Source organism: Prunus persica, chromosome G4 (genome assembly GCF_000346465.2).
Source record: "Prunus persica cultivar Lovell chromosome G4, Prunus_persica_NCBIv2, whole genome shotgun sequence".
NCBI classification, from domain to species: domain Eukaryota; kingdom Viridiplantae; phylum Streptophyta; class Magnoliopsida; order Rosales; family Rosaceae; genus Prunus; species Prunus persica.
Genome location: NC_034012.1, coordinates 13,441,307 through 13,458,256, shown reverse-complemented (window position 1 = coordinate 13,458,256; position 16,950 = coordinate 13,441,307). Strand labels below are relative to the sequence as shown.

Below are 16,950 nucleotides of genomic sequence, written 5' to 3'. Positions count from 1 at the left end.
TGCAAATGTTAGGATCTTTTTCAGGTACTGCGGTTTCAATGTATTCGATTTTACCTTTGTGGTTTTGATCGAATATTTAATTACATCAATTTGCAACCAAATTCTTTGGGTTTACTTGGACTGTAAGTGCATTATTTTAACTGATTCAATGAGCGTGGACAAGAAAGATTATAATGCCTTTACATGTGACCTACTAAATTGATAGTAAAAAAATTGTTACTTTTGATTTTTTTCGTTTTTGTGATCGATGAAGAAGAAGAAAATCGAACTTAAAATCTCTTTCAATGCTGGCACGAAATGCATTTTAAACGAGAGTCACACTACTTTCCGACAAATTTTTGGAGCTTCATCTTCACTCTAGTAAGTTGGTGGAAAGTTCAGCTTTGGGTGTGGTAGGTGAGAATATGGACTTTTAGTGCACTAAAGGGCTCCACTTGTCAAACAAGATGATTTGTGTTAGAAGCCTAGACCTTTATTTTAATCTGGAAAGACAGATATTCCAACTACTTGGAAACACTTCAAAACTAATCATTTCATAGATATACATATAAATATATATATCATATTTCTTTTTATGTTCTTCAGATTTATGGAAGAAAACCCATCTAAGTCCTCTCTTCATCCACCTCTTTATGAGAAGCAGCAGGTGGCTCAAACATGCTAAAGACCCTATAAGCTGAAATCACAGCTAAGACAATGAAGCTGCAAAGGGCCAGGGCATGGAGAACCAAGGCCACCTTCATTCTACTGCAGAATCTTCCATAAGAACTACAAGCTTCACTCCATGAGACTGTCCTGTCACCATTGGAGGCCAAAGACAGTATCTCCATAACTGCAGCACCAGATGTGAGCATTAAGTAAGCCACAATCTGCACCCAAAATTCAGACAAAAGAAGAGGACACAAAATCAGCAAAGGCCACCCTCTTACATATATATGTGCCAAATTTGGGACCTTAATTAGTGGTTTTCAACATTACAATTAAGCCTTCAACACAAATCAGGATAAAAACCAAAATGGGTAATCACACATTTTATCAAAATGTTGACAACCTTTGAGGACATATGTGAAAAAAATAATAAGAACAGAATTATTTATGAGGGTAGGTATTTCTTTTTTTTCCCCAAAATTCCAAACATCCACCTCCTATATATTAGTATTATTATTATGTCTGAAAGTGAAAAAGAGAGAGAAAATAAAATAAATTGAAGGGGACAAAGAAGGGCAAAGAAGATGAACCTGGTCAGAGACAAAGAAAAGCCAAGCTTTAGTCACCAAGCATCTGATCCATGAGGCCATAGTTGCAAGAAAAGCATATGCAGCAGAAATGGTGCTGATGCAAACCATGTACCTGCAGAAAGACAGCTCAAATATTAAATTTAAAAACAGAAGAATTAGGCAGACAAATTAATGTCCAAGAAAATGAAAAAGAAGATGAATGGGGTTCTTGCTTGAGGCCCGTGAAATTGCTGAACTCTAGCTTCCCATAGCTGATGTTGTCTTGTTTGTTTGTCACAGTGAGCCATATGGTTGCAATGCTAAGAGGAATCACTGAAACCCTAAGGGAGCAATCTAGGAGCTTCAGGGCAGGAACAGGAAGGTTGGAAGTGAAGTTAGGAGCATTTTCATCCAAGTTTTCTCTCATTTTTGGGCAATGCAGATAAGACCAACTTTCACTTTAACAAGAACCTCTAGTCTTATTATATGAGAATGAGAGTGCTGCAGACGGCACAGAAAGATGAAAATTTCTTTTCTTTTCTATTTTTTTTATGCACAAGAGAGATGAAAATGTTGCTAAGACTAAATGGAAATGTGGGTAATAAATATAAAACAGTTTAGGGAAGATGGTAGATATACTTGTGTACTTGTACCTTTTTTTTTTTTTGGGTGGAAAAATAATCAATATGGGTTTATTTTTCTTTTTATTTTTATTTTATTTTACTTAGCTAAGGTTTTATTTTATTTTTATATATAAAACAAAATGCTTGAAAGAATGTGTGGAGATATATTACATGAAGTCTTGTTAGTGGGAGGGGAAAAGATATGATAGTGGGGCTGTTGCTTTTCAAGGGCAAGAAATCATGACATGGTGTTGTGATTATCTAGAACAAATGCCATGATTGATGGTGATTCTACATGACATCAGGCTTCCCTGATACTTTAAACTACTTTATTATGAGAAAGGGAATTCATAAGCTCACCATCTTTTAACTTTAGTATAAAACCCTTTCAATTATATTGAGAACAATTGAACATATGCATTCAAAAGCATAGTTCCTTACTTTCATCTATTTCAAGTTCCTTAGGTGCACACTTTTATAATATATACAACCACACATATTAGCTGTAGTTAATTAATTTTTTTTAGTACCAGCGATAGTTTAAACTATAAAACAGGGAGATTTTTCACACACACGCAACTATGATGTCGTAATTAAACTCCATTGGCAGCTATGGTTAATTATAATATAACAGTTGGCAAACATTGAGTGAAATGATGATGCTCCACCACTTAAAAGTAAAGATAATGAGCAAAATTATTTATCCAATTCCCAATCAAGTCCTTGTGTGAAAACTTCATCAAGTGAACTAGAAATCCACCTTAGAGAGGATTGTTGATCGTAAGTCTACATGACCTCATAGTGACATATTTAAGCTCTTCTTATTTTTTGTGTTGGGAAACATAATTTCCTAAAAGAGCCACCCAGAATGCTATAAGTACAAGAGCTAGATAATCTCTTAGGTTGCCTCTGATGGTGATAACTTATTTGTCTTCACCTATAATTTTTTATTTTATTTTCTTGGTAAATTTTCTCCCATCAATTTGGTTGAGCTGTCTACTTAATGGATGACCTTTGTTTGGTCACTTGATGCTTTTATAGTTCACCTACTCAAATTCATTAGTCTGAGCCAGGTAGATGGGAGTATAAATAAATATTGTGAGTTACATTTAATGCAGTATCTATGATCAACAAGTTGTTAACTCAGTAAATTCAAGTGAATTGAGTCTACTGGCCTGTGGTCACATATGCTTTGCACAGTGAAGCTTCATCATCAAGAAAGAGCACCAAAAAATATCTATCCTCATTTCTTCTACTATCATGGAAAAGGTATAAAACCCACAAAAAGTTCAATTGCAATGCACTAATTTATAAAGTAAAAGGCAGCAGGACATTGGCATTTATTGTGGAGCTCCATTAGCCATGGAAGACTTACAAATGGCCCCGGAAGCACTCAAAGAATGAATTAACTACAATCTCTTGCCTCTTTTAAGTTTGTTATTGGGGTTCTCTCCTCTTCTAAAATGGAGTAGAATCCCAGAAATAGGAAAGCAACTTCCCCAGCAGGGTGCCAACCCATCTCGCTATGCATCTCATTTTACATATTGTGTTACAAACATTTTTCTGTGCGGAACTTTATGATACAAGCTCAAGCCATTTACATGTTCCTCCTGAGTTAGGAAGAAAGTTGCCGGTTAGAAAACTGCATTCCACAAAGCATTCTCACCTTCTCCACAGCGCCGATGGACCTCCTTGATCCTCTCGGAAGACTTGCAGATTCCACTGCAACTCCAATCGAACGAAGCAACACAGACATTGCCTGCCTGAGCCTTCCATTCACAATCTGTGGTAACAATTAACACCATTAAACTTCTATTTGTAAATTTCATTATGATAATATCTGTTCCTAGCTTGAACCATGCACCGTTAAGTTTCACCCCCATTTTGTTTTATTTGTAATTTTAACATGTAAACTTATCATGAATGAATGGGCAAATCCACACAAAACTCACCCACCAATAACATGGAAAGAGCATCACAGGGAAAGACAGGTGTCTTTCAACCATGTTATTCCGCACATGATCAAACCTGACCTTGAAGTCTTAAACAGAAGTCACATGAGAATGTATGTCATAAACAGAAAGAAGTGAACTTCTGGTAAGAAATGGTCAATAGATCGGAGGATCCAAGCTAAGATCTCATGACGAGTTTTAGATGTGCCGCTGGTCACCATGATCAAGCGTCACCAGCTAAACAGAAGTGTGGCAATCAATGGGCTATAATCAACCCATAACACAATCCTAGATAGGAAAGCCACTGCACAGACTTGTGTGTAGTAACAAAGGTCATAGCTAAAGGGCAGGCGTGCTTTAAAGTGGTAGTAGTTGTCTCTTCTAATTATTATTATTTTTCAGAAAAGTAAACACAATGGGTAATTGTGTCTTTCCCACTTTTTTTACACTAAATACATCCTCTGGCATTTCAATTCTATGGGTCTGTAATGAGTGAAAAACTCAAACCTCAGCTGCCTGTGGAACTAGGCCTTGTATAACATGTAAGCCAATGCTTTTTGTCACAATCACCAAACTATCCCCATTCCCAGTGTGCCACATCGTGAAAATTGTGCTACCCAAATAAATAAGTCAACTTGTTTGCTAAAAGAGTCGGAATAATAAACAATGTCTTGGTGATCCATTGGCACTCTAAATAACTGAAACACAACGTTGAAGATATGGTATGTGCAACAACCCAGGTTAATCAGATGCTTAGTGACCAAAATTTCTTTTCCCAAAACTAATGCCATAGCAATCCTCATTAATACCCAGATAGTTAAAAGGAAATGGGATAAAATAGATGCATATGAAATTACCAGGTGGTGTTCCACAACATAATCTTCGGTCATCAATCTGCTCCACATCCAATCCAATGAACCACGACCCCAGAGAAACATCCTCATTGGCATACTTGTGTAGCACATGCCTACATGATTAGCATAATGTAAGAAATAAGTAAACGTACTTTGGGCAGAAAGATTGCCACCATACAGAATATGGAAACATACTGGTTGATTGATATGTAAGTAGCCAAGTCTTTTGAGATAGCATAGAGCTGTCCTGTGGCATGACGGAAATATTTGTTCCCTTCCTCGCCAAATTTCCAATACTCAGGCTCATGATATCTCACTCCCCTGTTGATAAACAAATAAGGTAAGGGAAAGAATGGCAAAAATGACTAGCTGAAAGAAATAGTTTGAAGAGTGTACAGCTCACTTTCGAGCAAGGACTGGACCAGATTTCATGCATCCAATATACACCCTGGGGTTTGATCTATGTCTAGCTAAAGTTGCTCCAAGTGTTCCTGCAAAAACATGATGAATGAATTCGACACTAAGGAAAATGGAGAAAGATATAGGCAAAAGTTATTACACACTGGCTGCAGCAAAAATGCCAACATTAATGACTACTTAAACAAGACTCTAATTTCAGCTGTATTCAAGAAAAGCCAATTTCCAGTTTTAAAACCTTGAAAACACAAATTTTCAACATTTTTGGCCACAGTACTACCCACTTTGTTGCAAAACATAGTCATATGAAGACAATGCTTTACATCACTCAGTATTCATCATGAAAACATTTAGAGGTTATGTAAAGCATGAATACTTAGGAAACTTTATGAATACCAAGTGGACAAGTAATTTTGAGCTTGAATAATGAATGCTTCAAACTCAATAAAACAAAAACAAAAAAAATTCCTGAGTAAAAGATTTCTTATGCTTTTATACATGCAAAAGAAACAGAACACATGATAAATATATACCTATATTTACATGTACATCATCATCAACTTTGACGTAGAAATCTGCATCCCATGAAGCAACAGCAGTGGCAAAAAAGATCTTCGTCTTTGCTGACAATTCAAGATAGCCCTCAACATGATCCTGCTTTCACAAAATTTATGAAGACAAATTTCAATCAGCTTTTTCCTCAGATCAACACATTATGAAATGTCCCGACATTGTATTTCTGTTCTGCAGTCAGATAAAAGACTAACTGAACTAGTTGAAAAGATAAGGGCTTTACCAGCCGCAAAATGTCACCATGTTTTTTATCCTCTGCTTCAACAGCTCTATCAAGGATACCACCTGATGTAGCACTAGCAATGGAACAGGTGATAGAGGAAAGACAAATCAGTTTGTGATCATTAAAGTTTATATTTTTTTATCTTTAAAGAAGTGCAAAATATTTCAAAGTTGAGGTGACTATATCGTAGATAATCGGGGCGTAAATCATGTGATAAAAAAATTAACTTTGAGATAAAACATAAAAATAAATAAGAAATAAGAAATGCAGTAGTGAAAACAGAATGCATACATACACATATAGACAATGGAGCCTGAAAGCTGTCTTGCATGCACACTTGTAGTGTTTCTTTACATGATGGAGAATAAATTATGATGGGGATAGTAAAAGGGAGGGGGAAAAGAAATTAGAATTTTAAGACACAACCAAAGGGGAAAAGAGTATTTGATTCTATCACGTTGTATGATTCCCAGAATGTTTTTAATAAATAAAAACTCTCTACATAGATTGAATCTATGGCAGGATAAAGATCTCAATAGCAAAGAACCAAATTACATGATTTTCTTGTGAAAGACTGAGACCTTCATGAAATCTATTGACGGAATACCTAAACGAGAAATCAAAAGAAAATTGGTATCAACAAATAGCTTTGAACTCAAATGCCCACCTGTGACCTATTACAAAGCGAATTACAATGCCCTTTTCTTCCTCAAGCTTCTTTCTTTTATCGCCTAATCATATAGTAAAGAAAAAGTGGAAAGGAAATGTCAGACGCTTTCAAATCTAATTAGAAAATTATACAAGAAAGCAGATTGTCAATCAACAAACCTTGAGGCATCCAAGTAGCACGAACTGAATCTCTGCGCTTTCGACTGCTAAAAGCAGTATTTATTCCTACGACCATTAGATATTTTCTTTTCTTTCTTGTCTCCGGAATTTTTAAATTTTCTGCAATAGGTGAACCATTAAGTATAGATTCCTGTGCAGCCCTTGCAGCAGCTAATTCCATCTCCAAATTTGAAATTTTTTTATCCAGTGTGCTGCATTTTGTAAGAGTCATGAGATATAACAGTGGCAACTTCAACAAAATTTAGATAAGCTCCGGCATTGGCTTACTGTATAGCATGATGAGTCTTTGAAACTTCCCCATAAACATCCTTCTGTTCATGTTCTACATCCTTCTAAACAAAAAGAAAGGTAGAGATAAATAAACAAATAAAGAAAAGAAAAAGACATGGTTATTTGGATAAAAGATACTCACAATTGTTGGATCACAGCCAGAAACTAATTGCAGTGTTTCTTCTTCATGCCTTGCCGTCCTCGCTATGCCTTTAATTTCAGGCACTGACCACATTCTGTTGGCAGAGTTTATTTATTATTTTTGTAAGTATAGAACATGCCTGGAATTAAACTCTACCACAGAACACACTACTTTATCGCTTCTGATAATGTTCCAAGTAATAACATGTTTTGATGTGTATGCATGCACATTTCGCAGAGAAATAGCACGTAGCAACCGGAATGTGACGTGTAAGCAGATAAGCGATGCTAGAGGATGTTATCAAAAACCGATATCCTAATCTGGAAATCATGCAGGAGAAACCCATCAAAAGGTTTTCCGTCAATGAGAAGCAAAGAGAGGGAAAGGAAAGGTCAAGGGAGGGAGGGGCCGCACAGAAGACGGTGCAGGACCACTTAATGAAGAAGGGACACCAGAGTCCTCTCTTGAACTAAATGATTAGGACAGCAACTGATGTCCAAGCATGATGTCTGAATTCAAGCAGTACGATGAATAATATTCATATAAACTTTCAAAAGTTGGATCTATTACATGAAATTCAGATCTATCACAATCTCATAATTGTAATACAGAAAAAAGAGAATTCCAGGACACATAAGCTTCATTGTCTGATTAGTAAAACTGCATTTAAAAACCACGGCCATCATCATTAATCTCCACTTTAAGATTCCCAGAAAACAATTAACAAATACACCAAAGATGCTTTAATTACCAAACCCAGAAGACCGTTCAAAATCCATCATCACTCACCAATATTCTTTAAGAACTATTGGCTGACACAATTGATGCCAATATACACAAACCCACCAAAATTCCAAATCTTTTACTAAAATTAAGGGGAAAAGGAAGCTACAAACTTCACCAAATTAGAGTTACATGCTAAATACTTAAACAAATGGATCGAATCCAAAGAAAAATGGAAGCTTTATGTGAGTAGAAATTACCTATCAGAGAAGAGCATCCCAGCACAAAAGCAACCAATACAAAACAAAATGGTCCATTTCCGAGACACTGCACTCTTTGAAGCTGACTCGGCTCCTCTGCTCTTCCAAGACATTGTACTTCTCTTCACTCTAACCAAACCCAATAGCTAAATCAATACATGACTCATTACCAATCCCAAGTCAATGAAGTCAACTCAGTTGTTTGACCCAAATTCAGATCCAAAAATTCCACACTCCTTAGGAAAAGTCGAACACCCAAATGTTTTCACAGAAACCTCTGCATGCTCAAAGCATGGAGGTCTGGTCTCTTGGGTTTCTGGGCCGGTGTCGTTGTGTGTTTCTGAATTGGTGTTAAAGAGAAGGTGGAGGTGAGGAAGACCCAACAACCATTGGTGTTGAAACTTGAAATACTGTACAAAAATTACATAATTGACCTCAACAAAACTTTTTATATTCAATTTTCTGTTCCAAGTTGTACTTCTGAAGTTTTGCCATACGTGAGAGACATCTTAACCACCTTATGATTTGTGAAGAAGCCTGTGCGCCTCAAAAATACTATACCACTTGAGATCTTGAGTAAATTTCTGACCCAAAATAGAAGGCCTATGAAAGGCTTTGAGTATGAGAAGTAACAAATCCATAAGGAGAAACTTTACGTGACAAATGACGTGACAAGAGATATAGAAAAAAAATTATATGTGCAATCGTGAACCTAAAAAGGCATCATTTTTCTTTTTTAAAATTTAATGAAAACTTATGAAACTACATGTAACTAGTAAGAAAATAATGAAAGTTTTGAGTTATTGGCCTCCTCAAATATGGAAAGGTTAGCTCCGCCTATGTACCTATGATAGTTAAGTTTTTCTAGACACAAGAAGGAATTGGTAAGTGAAAGGGGAAACATCTGCATAGGTATTTGGCAATGAAACAAAATTGGAATTGGATGGTTTAAAACTTGTTCGGAATGTTACTCAGAGGATTATGGATTTTAGACAAACATTACAAAAGAACTTCACCCGACCATAGATCAAAGTTTTTTCTTTTGGTTTTTTTTATTGGAGCAAATCAAAATGTACAGGCAAAAATTAAGTGTATATCGAGCATTACCCCTCTAGGAAGATGTTAGGCTTACCACATTTTTATATCATATTGTGTACAACCTCTCTAATAGAATAGAGGTGAGCCCTATTATATTAGTGTGCTTCACCTCTGTTAGAAAGGTGGTACAAAATATGGTAAACCTAGCATTACCCTTATCGCTAAATGTTTATGAACTAAATTGTATGATTTAATTTGAAACGTACTATTACAAAATTAATACAATATTGCATTGTAAGTGAAGAAAATAAATGTTTGTTGAACAACCAGTATCACATGTCGGCATAAGGTGCAGAATAATTTAATTTATTTAGAGAATCAAACGGTGGACTCTTTCCTTCTAAATTTATTTGTCTTCACAAATGCTCAACTCAACTACCCTTAACATACCAGAAGACGGCATGCACACATGGAGCACGTGCAAAGAACATGACTCAAATAATGGATTTTACAGGTCCAGAGGCCCCATCAAATGAAATGAATGATCAAATACCTGCAAAGCAATGACCCATTATACATACCTTTTGTTTAGGGTTATAATTCCCAAACCCTATCTAAGATTTGATTGGGTTCAAATGGGTATGAAGCTCGGGTTGAACTTGCGATAGATAATTTCTCGGATCTCATCAAAATCAAATTGAGCTTGATTAGCCAAAATTTAAATATTAAGCAATAACAATAATTAAAATAGAAATAAAAAGCAAATTCATTGGTGGCATAAATGTAATTCAGCACATTTTTTCTCGTGCCACTATTAACAAAAAAAACTTGCATGTTCTAAACTAGGGTCCAACCGGAACATGTTGAACCGTGTTAAGTCTTTGGCAATCTTGACATCTTTTGGAATAGTCGATGCAATCTTTTTTTTACGATATTAGTGGTTTAAAAACACGGAAATATTAATGGAAATATCGAGAAATTATCAATATTGGTAAAAATTGAATAAAAACCACGGAAATTGGAAAAACTTGAAAATTTTAATTGAAACTTTAGAGAATGTTTATTTAGTCAATTATCTATTATTATATCACAAAACAATGACAAAGAATGAGTATTAGCGTGTCAACTGTTAGGAAATGAGTTTGTATAATATCGATTAATATCAATATTGTTGTAATTAGGATTTGCTTTTCTAGTAGGTTTCCTAGATTAGAGGACTTGTTTCCTTGTACACTAAGACACTCTTATATAAACCAATTGTACCTATCAATTAAAATTATTCTCTTCCAATATCAAATTCACATGGTATCAGAGCATGACATTAAACCCTAGCTCTTCATATTTCTTTTCCTGTTGCACCTTATCTTCTCATGCTGCAGATCTTTCACCGTTGGAAGCCCTGGGTGATTCCTCTGGCACATTCAAGCTTGAACCTTCAACCCCTTACTACATCAATAATTCAGATCATCCAAATTGGTAATTGTACCAAAGCCCTTGAATGGAGATAATTATGCGACGTGGCGCAAATTCATGACTGTTTCATTAAACGCAAAGAATAAATTGAGTTTCGTTGATGGAACTCTCCAAAAGCCGTCATCGGAATCCAATCTTGATGAACACGCGGTATGGATGCGCTGTAATGACATGGTTTTCTACTGTATTATCAACACGCTTGATCCCAAAATCAATGATAGTGTCATTTATTGCACCACAGCCTGCGAAATTTGGGAGGATCTTCGTGAACGATTCTCTCAAAGCAATGCTCCTTGTATCTTCCAGCTTCAACAGGAGACTTCATATTTGACACAAAATCAATTGTCAGTTGCTGCCTATTACACCAAGTTGAAAGGTCTTTGGGATGAACTTGCTTCCTACACAGATTCTTCTACCTACACTTGTGCATCCCACGACGATCGCAACAAACTCATGCAATTACTTATGGGATTGAATGAGTCTTATAGTGCTGTTTGTGGCCAAATTCTCTTGACGAATCCCTTGCCGTATGTTCACCAAGCATACTCTTTCATCAGCCAAGAAGAAAAGCAATGCACGCTTGAAGCCTCACGAGCCCTACTGGAACCTCTGATACTGTTGCCATGGTTATTACAACTGGACGCATCAGAATCGATCCACCAATAGCGAGGATCGTCACACTGACCGGTCAGACCCAAACCTTTCCCAGACCTCCAAACATGATGACCACCGCACTGGATCTTCAAGGAACCGACCCCATTGCACTCATTACACCCATTGTGAATGGTCATCACATCGATACCTGCTGAAGCTTCATGGGTATCCAGAAGGTCATCCACACCACAAACCTAAGAAAAATCGTGGTGGTCCATCTTCCAATCATGTTTCGGAAGGCCCAACCAATGATGAGATGCAGTCCATTATGTCTGGCCTTTCAGACCTTCAATTTCAGAAAATGTTGGCTATCATAAATAACAAACCGGCGCCTAACAAGAAATCCCAGGTCAATGTCGTTGCCACCAATAAAGGTTTGTCAAAATTAAAATTTCAGCGATAGATTATCGACAGTGGCGCGACTGACCACATTGCTTCTTCTCCAAAATTGTTAGTTCATTCAAATATTGATCATTCTATGCAACCGGTTCGCATGCCTAGTAGGGAGAAGGCCTCAATTACTGCCACACGATCATTCCCTCTCAATTCTACTTATACTTTGCGTGATGTGCTATGTGTACCTACTTTCATAGTAGATTTGATGTCTATGAGTAGTGTTACAAACAATTTGAATTGTTCAGTGACTTTTTTCCCATGTTGGTGTATTTTGTAGGACCTTGCTATGAGGAAGACAATTGGTTCGGGTAAGCAACATGGCCGGCTTTATTATTTTGTGGCACTATCGGCGAAGAAACCCCCCAACATAACCCACCAACATTCATCTCACCGTCCATCCTACGATCACATTGTCACCACCACAGACCTTTGACATCGTTGTCTTGGCCATGTTTCTTCCTCTAGATTAAATTTTATGTCTAAGCATTTAATAGATTTCCCTTTTGTCTCTAATAACGCTTGCCATGTTTTTCCATTAGCAAAGCAGAATCGTCTCCCTTTTGAAACAAGTTCAATTTCCTATGTCAAATCGTTTGATTTAATTCATTGTGATATTTAGGGCCCTTATAAGCATTCATCAATTTATGGTGCTCATTATTTTCTTACAATAGTTGATGATTATTCTCACTTTACTTGGGTATTTTTAATGCGCCATAAACATAAGACTCAACATCTTCTAAAAATATTTTTTTTCTTTAATTTGATTCCCAAATTAAACAACTTCGTGTCGGCAATGGAGGGAAATTTCTTTCCCTTCAAAATTTCTTTCATGAACAGGGCGTCATTTTTCAACACTTTTGCATTTATACGCCTAAACAAAATGGGGTTGTAGAACATAAGCATCACCACATCCTTGAAACGGCTCGCCACATCCTTGAACGTAAGCATCACCACATCCTTGCCCATCCATGATCACTCGTCTTCTTTACTGTTGGGTCCTACTAAAGGTACACGTTTTCCGCTTTACAACTATATCTCTTATCATCGTTATTCCCTGACTCACCTTTCTTTCATTCCACAAGTCAGTAACATTGTTGAACCCAGTTCTTATGAGGAAGCTGCTCCCCACTCTCACTGGCAAGAGGTCATGCAATCTAAATTGCAGGCCTTGTCTGATAACCACACTTGGAGTCTTACTTAGTTACCTGTTGGAAATAAGCCCATTAGTTGTCGGTGGGTGTATAAAATAAAGCTTAAATTTGATGGCTCCGTTGAGCGATATGAAACCCGATTGGTTGCTAAAGGTTTTACTCATATTGAAGGTGTTGATTATTATGATACTTTTTCTCCTACTGCCAAAATGTCCATTTTCTGCTGCCTCCTTGCTCTTACCGCGGCCCGTAATTGGCCTATTCATCAGCTTGACATCAACAATGCTTTTCTTTATGATGATCTCCATACATGCTCCCTCCTCCTGGTCTTTAGCGACAAGGGGAGAACTTGGTATGTCACCTTCATAAATCTCTTTATGGTTTAAAGCAAGCTTCTCGTCAATGGTTTGCTAAGTTTTCTCAGGCCATTTGTTGTACTAGTTACATTCAGTCTAAAGTTGACTATTCATTATTTACACGCCATAAGGGGCACTCTTTCACAGCATTATTGATTTATGTTGATGACATTGTTATCACGGGCAATGACCCTATAGTTATCTCGACACTCAAGGATTTTTTGCACAGTCATTTTTGTATTAAAGATCTTGGAGATTTGAAATACTTTTTGGGGATTGAGGTATCAAGATCAAAATAGGGCTTTTTCTTATCTCAACGCAAGTATGCATTGGAAATTTTGAAGGATGCAAAACTCCTAAGTGTCGCACCTGTTGATTTTCCTATGGAAAAAGGTCTTAAGCTCTTTGATAAGGGTGAATTACTTAAAGATCCAGCTCATTATAGAAGAATCGTTGGTAGTTTAATTTATTTGACCATCACAAGGCAAAACATTACTTACTCTGTTCATATCTTAAGCAGGTTTATGCATGCCCCACATAAACCTCACATGGAGGCCGCACTCCGCATTCTTCGTTATTTGAAAAACTCTCCAGGTCAAGGCATATTATTGTCTTCTCATAATAACTTGACTTTGCGTGCCTTCTGTGATTCTGATTGGGCAAGTTGTCCTAATACTAGAAGGTCTATTACAGGCTATTGTGTATTTTATTTTGGCAAAATTGTAGCAATGGTCCTTCGAATAAGGCCCTACTTTACTTTTCGTTCCTCAACCTCAAAAATTGTTATGGTCGTCTTTCAATTAGATATCGTGTTGCATCATTGGTCACTCCGTCAATTCTGTTAGATTTTCTGTCAAAATTAAGGGCAATTTGGGAAATTCTTGTCAAATATTTATTAGATAAATAAACTATTTAAAGAAAAAACTACTGACACTACCCAAAAAAACAGCCACCTTATCCTCATCCCCACTTACCCAAATTTATCACCGCAACAACCTATCTCAACTCAACAACTTCCACCTTTACACTTTTCCTTGCATCACCAAGCTCAAGTTCAGCACCACCAAGCTCAAACCCATCAAAATGAGCAAACCTTCTTCCACCCAACCCATAGTCCACCCCAATCTCTTGGCCATGATACTCCTCAAATAAATAAATAAATATATATATATATATATCTCTCACAGTTCAGTTACCGCATCTCCTGTTGGTACAATTCTATATAAAATTGAATTTATGTTTTTATTTATTGAACTTCCCTTTTTCATTCTTGAATTGTTGTTGATTGGCATCGTTCTATTTGGACATTAGTGTTTAGTTCTCAGATTAAGAGGCTGGGTTGTTGAAGTAAAGGGAGGGTCGTGCGACTGGGCTGAGAAGTGGTGAGGGTAGGAACTGGGTGAAAGTCTTATTTGCCCTTCGAAAAAAAATCACGTTCATCACATGTGATCCATTTTGACGGAAAAACTAACAGAATTGACGAAAATGACAAGCGATGCAACGCGATATTTAATTAAAGGACCACCATAACAATTTTTGAGGTTGCGGGACAAAAAGTAAAGTAAGGCCTTATTTGAGGAACCATTGCTACAATTTAGCCTTTTATTTTTGTTTTTTGTCAAGCTCATATATCTTATCATATATAATATATTGTAGTAAATTATTATAACTAAACAATTATGGTGTGTTTAATTTCTTTCACTAATTACTATATATTTTCTAAAGACACAGTGTTTATCAGGTCATTACATAATCAGCTTAAATCACTCAAACCCACCATGCCATGTATTTTATTCTAATTTTTTGTGATAAGATAATAGACAATTGACTGAAAAAACATCCTCTAAAGTTTCAATAAAAATTTTCAAATTTTTCTCACAATTTTTGTAATTTTTATTCAATTTTTATCAATTATTAATATTGATATTTTTTCAATATTAATTTTTCTCACAATTTTTGTAATTTTATTTAATTTTTATCAATTATTAATATTAATATTTTTTCAATATTTTTATTGATATATCCATATTTTTTTATCAATATTTCCAAAATTCTCGATATTTTATACATTGGATGGGAGTAATCACACAACTTAGTTCACTAAACGTGATACATGTGATGTGGTACAGCTATATAAAGCTCCAAACAAAAAGTATTGATTCACTGGTGACAGCAACACACAAGTCACAAGTCACACGTCACACAGCCATTCATTTGATTAGATGTTTTGTCTTTTCGTTTTCAGAAATGTAAGTAGGCATACGACATGTAGCTCAGGTAATTATTGAAACAAAGGGGGCCACACGACGTCACGCACTGGCAAATTAGGCATAAAAAAGATGCCATGTGCGAAGCAGACGGCAATAAACGAGAACAAACCTACCTCTGAGACTCTCCCATATAATCGTATCTAACCTCTTTACCTTGCGCTCTCTCAATAAGCCTCTCTCACGCTTCCTCCTAGCTATGGCAGCTGTCCTTCGAATTAGCATCAACCCAAACCCTTTGGCAAATAAAATGTCAAGATCAAATCCTAGCCGTCCATCTAGGACCACGATGGCCATAATGTCGCAAGATCATCCTTATTGGGCCTCCGTGCATGCCGAGATAGAAGTCCATCTCAAGCAGCACATCCTTGTCAGGCCTCCACTCTCAGTGTTTGAGCCCATGCACCATTTAGTGTTTTCCGCCCCGCCAAGCCCCGGGCCGGCCTTGTGCGTGGCCGCGTGTGAGCTCGTGGGCGGCCACCGCGACCAAGCCATTGCTGCGGCAGCTGCCTTGCACCTCATGCATGCCGCAGCTGTCATTCATGAGCAACTTTTATCAACCGATAGGCTCAAGACCAAGCCCAAACCCAGGCCCATGGTTCACAGTCCAGGGATAGAGCTTCTCACTGGAGATGGAATGTTTGCATTTGGGTATGAGTTATTGGCTAAGTCAATGGATCCGGCCCAAAACAATTCGGACCGGATTTTACGGGTTATTGTTGAAATGACACGTGCCATGGGGTCACAGGGCATGGTGGATGGGCAATACCATGAGATACTGATGCTGTGCAAACAATCAAGGCACTACAAATACGTGTGTGAAAAAAAGGAAGGTGGGCTCCATGCATGTGGGGCCGCCTGTGGGGCCATATTAGGAGGTGCAAGTGAGGAGGAAATAGAGAGATTGAGAAGATATGGTCTGTGTGTGGGAGTGATGATAGCGTTTTCAAACAGAGTTGAAGAAGGAAATGAGATGGAAACAACGGAAGTGGTGAAGGAGCTCAGAAGTTTGGCACTCAAGGAACTAGAATTTTTCCATGAAGGAAAGGCTGAGGCAATTTCTTGCTTCCATCATCTCTTTAACCTTTGACGTTGCGAATCGATATATAAAAATACGAGATTATACGTATATACGATTGATTGATTGATGTAGAATTTACAATAAGTTTGTAGTGCATTTATGCGTGGAGTGGCGGAGAAAATATAAGGTAATTTAACCCTAATCATTTTGAATTTTTCTTTAAAAGAAAAAGATGGCAAGGTGTCTTCATAGGCGACTATTTTTAGCAAAATTACGAGCAAATAATTGAACTAAGAAGAGAATTATGATTGTCCTATTTTAGAATGTATGCCGACAAATCAGTGCTGTAAAGTTTAGGCGAAAAAATAACAGATAAGGGATTTAAAAGGTAAGAGCACTGAGCCACCTTGTGGTTTGAACTGGAACCTATATTATTATTATAGGTACAAAATAATGCATAAGTTTTGTCGTTGAGTCCTGAGTGAGACTGT

The 16,950-nt window shown here is 36.9% G+C and overlaps 3 protein-coding genes across 4 annotated transcripts; 1 reads left to right on the top strand and 2 right to left on the bottom strand.

The window, feature by feature from the left end:
- LOC18778744 (CASP-like protein 2D1) lies at positions 301-1,810 on the bottom strand. Its single transcript, XM_007212052.2, has 3 exons — positions 1,451-1,810; positions 1,239-1,350; positions 301-869 (listed from the first exon to the last, which is right to left on the bottom strand). The coding sequence occupies exons 1-3, from the start codon at positions 1,642-1,644 to the stop codon at positions 606-608; spliced, it is 570 nt and encodes a 189-aa protein (XP_007212114.1). The 5' UTR covers positions 1,645-1,810; the 3' UTR covers positions 301-605.
- LOC18781258 (probable beta-1,3-galactosyltransferase 2) lies at positions 3,072-8,651 on the bottom strand. 2 transcript variants are annotated; one of them, XM_020562825.1, is made up of 11 exons: positions 8,104-8,651; positions 7,121-7,214; positions 6,976-7,037; positions 6,688-6,899; positions 6,527-6,590; positions 5,860-5,932; positions 5,597-5,717; positions 5,050-5,137; positions 4,842-4,967; positions 4,650-4,759; positions 3,072-3,623 (listed from the first exon to the last, which is right to left on the bottom strand). In XM_020562825.1, exons 1-11 carry the CDS (start codon positions 8,214-8,216, stop codon positions 3,475-3,477), a joined length of 1,212 nt encoding a protein of 403 aa, XP_020418414.1. In that variant the 5' UTR covers positions 8,217-8,651; the 3' UTR covers positions 3,072-3,474. The 2 variants fall into 2 exon arrangements, with proteins under 2 accessions (XP_020418414.1, XP_020418412.1); XM_020562823.1 differs by having other exon boundaries at positions 6,976-7,040; positions 8,104-8,650.
- On the top strand, positions 15,230-16,615 carry LOC18781155 (heterodimeric geranylgeranyl pyrophosphate synthase small subunit, chloroplastic). The gene has a single exon (XM_007214466.2). The coding sequence runs from the start codon at positions 15,638-15,640 to the stop codon at positions 16,526-16,528; it is 891 nt and encodes a 296-aa protein (XP_007214528.1). The 5' UTR covers positions 15,230-15,637; the 3' UTR covers positions 16,529-16,615.

Coding starts and splice junctions, on each gene's coding strand:
- LOC18778744 (XM_007212052.2), bottom strand. CDS start 1,644: ATGAGAGAAAACTTGGATGAAAATGCTCCTAACTTCACTTCCAACCTT. Junction 1,351..1,450: donor AGCAATTTCACGGGCCTCAA/GCAAGAACCCCA, acceptor GTCTTTCTGCAG/GTACATGGTTTGCATCAGCA. Junction 870..1,238: donor TTTTCTTTGTCTCTGACCAG/GTTCATCTTCTT, acceptor TTTTGGGTGCAG/ATTGTGGCTTACTTAATGCT.
- LOC18781155 (XM_007214466.2), top strand. CDS start 15,638: ATGGCAGCTGTCCTTCGAATTAGCATCAACCCAAACCCTTTGGCAAAT.
- LOC18781258 (XM_020562823.1), bottom strand. CDS start 8,216: ATGTCTTGGAAGAGCAGAGGAGCCGAGTCAGCTTCAAAGAGTGCAGTG. Junction 7,215..8,103: donor GGGATGCTCTTCTCTGATAG/GTAATTTCTACT, acceptor CTCTGCCAACAG/AATGTGGTCAGTGCCTGAAA. Junction 7,041..7,120: donor CTGGCTGTGATCCAACAATT/GTGAGTATCTTT, acceptor CTTTTTGTTTAG/AAGGATGTAGAACATGAACA.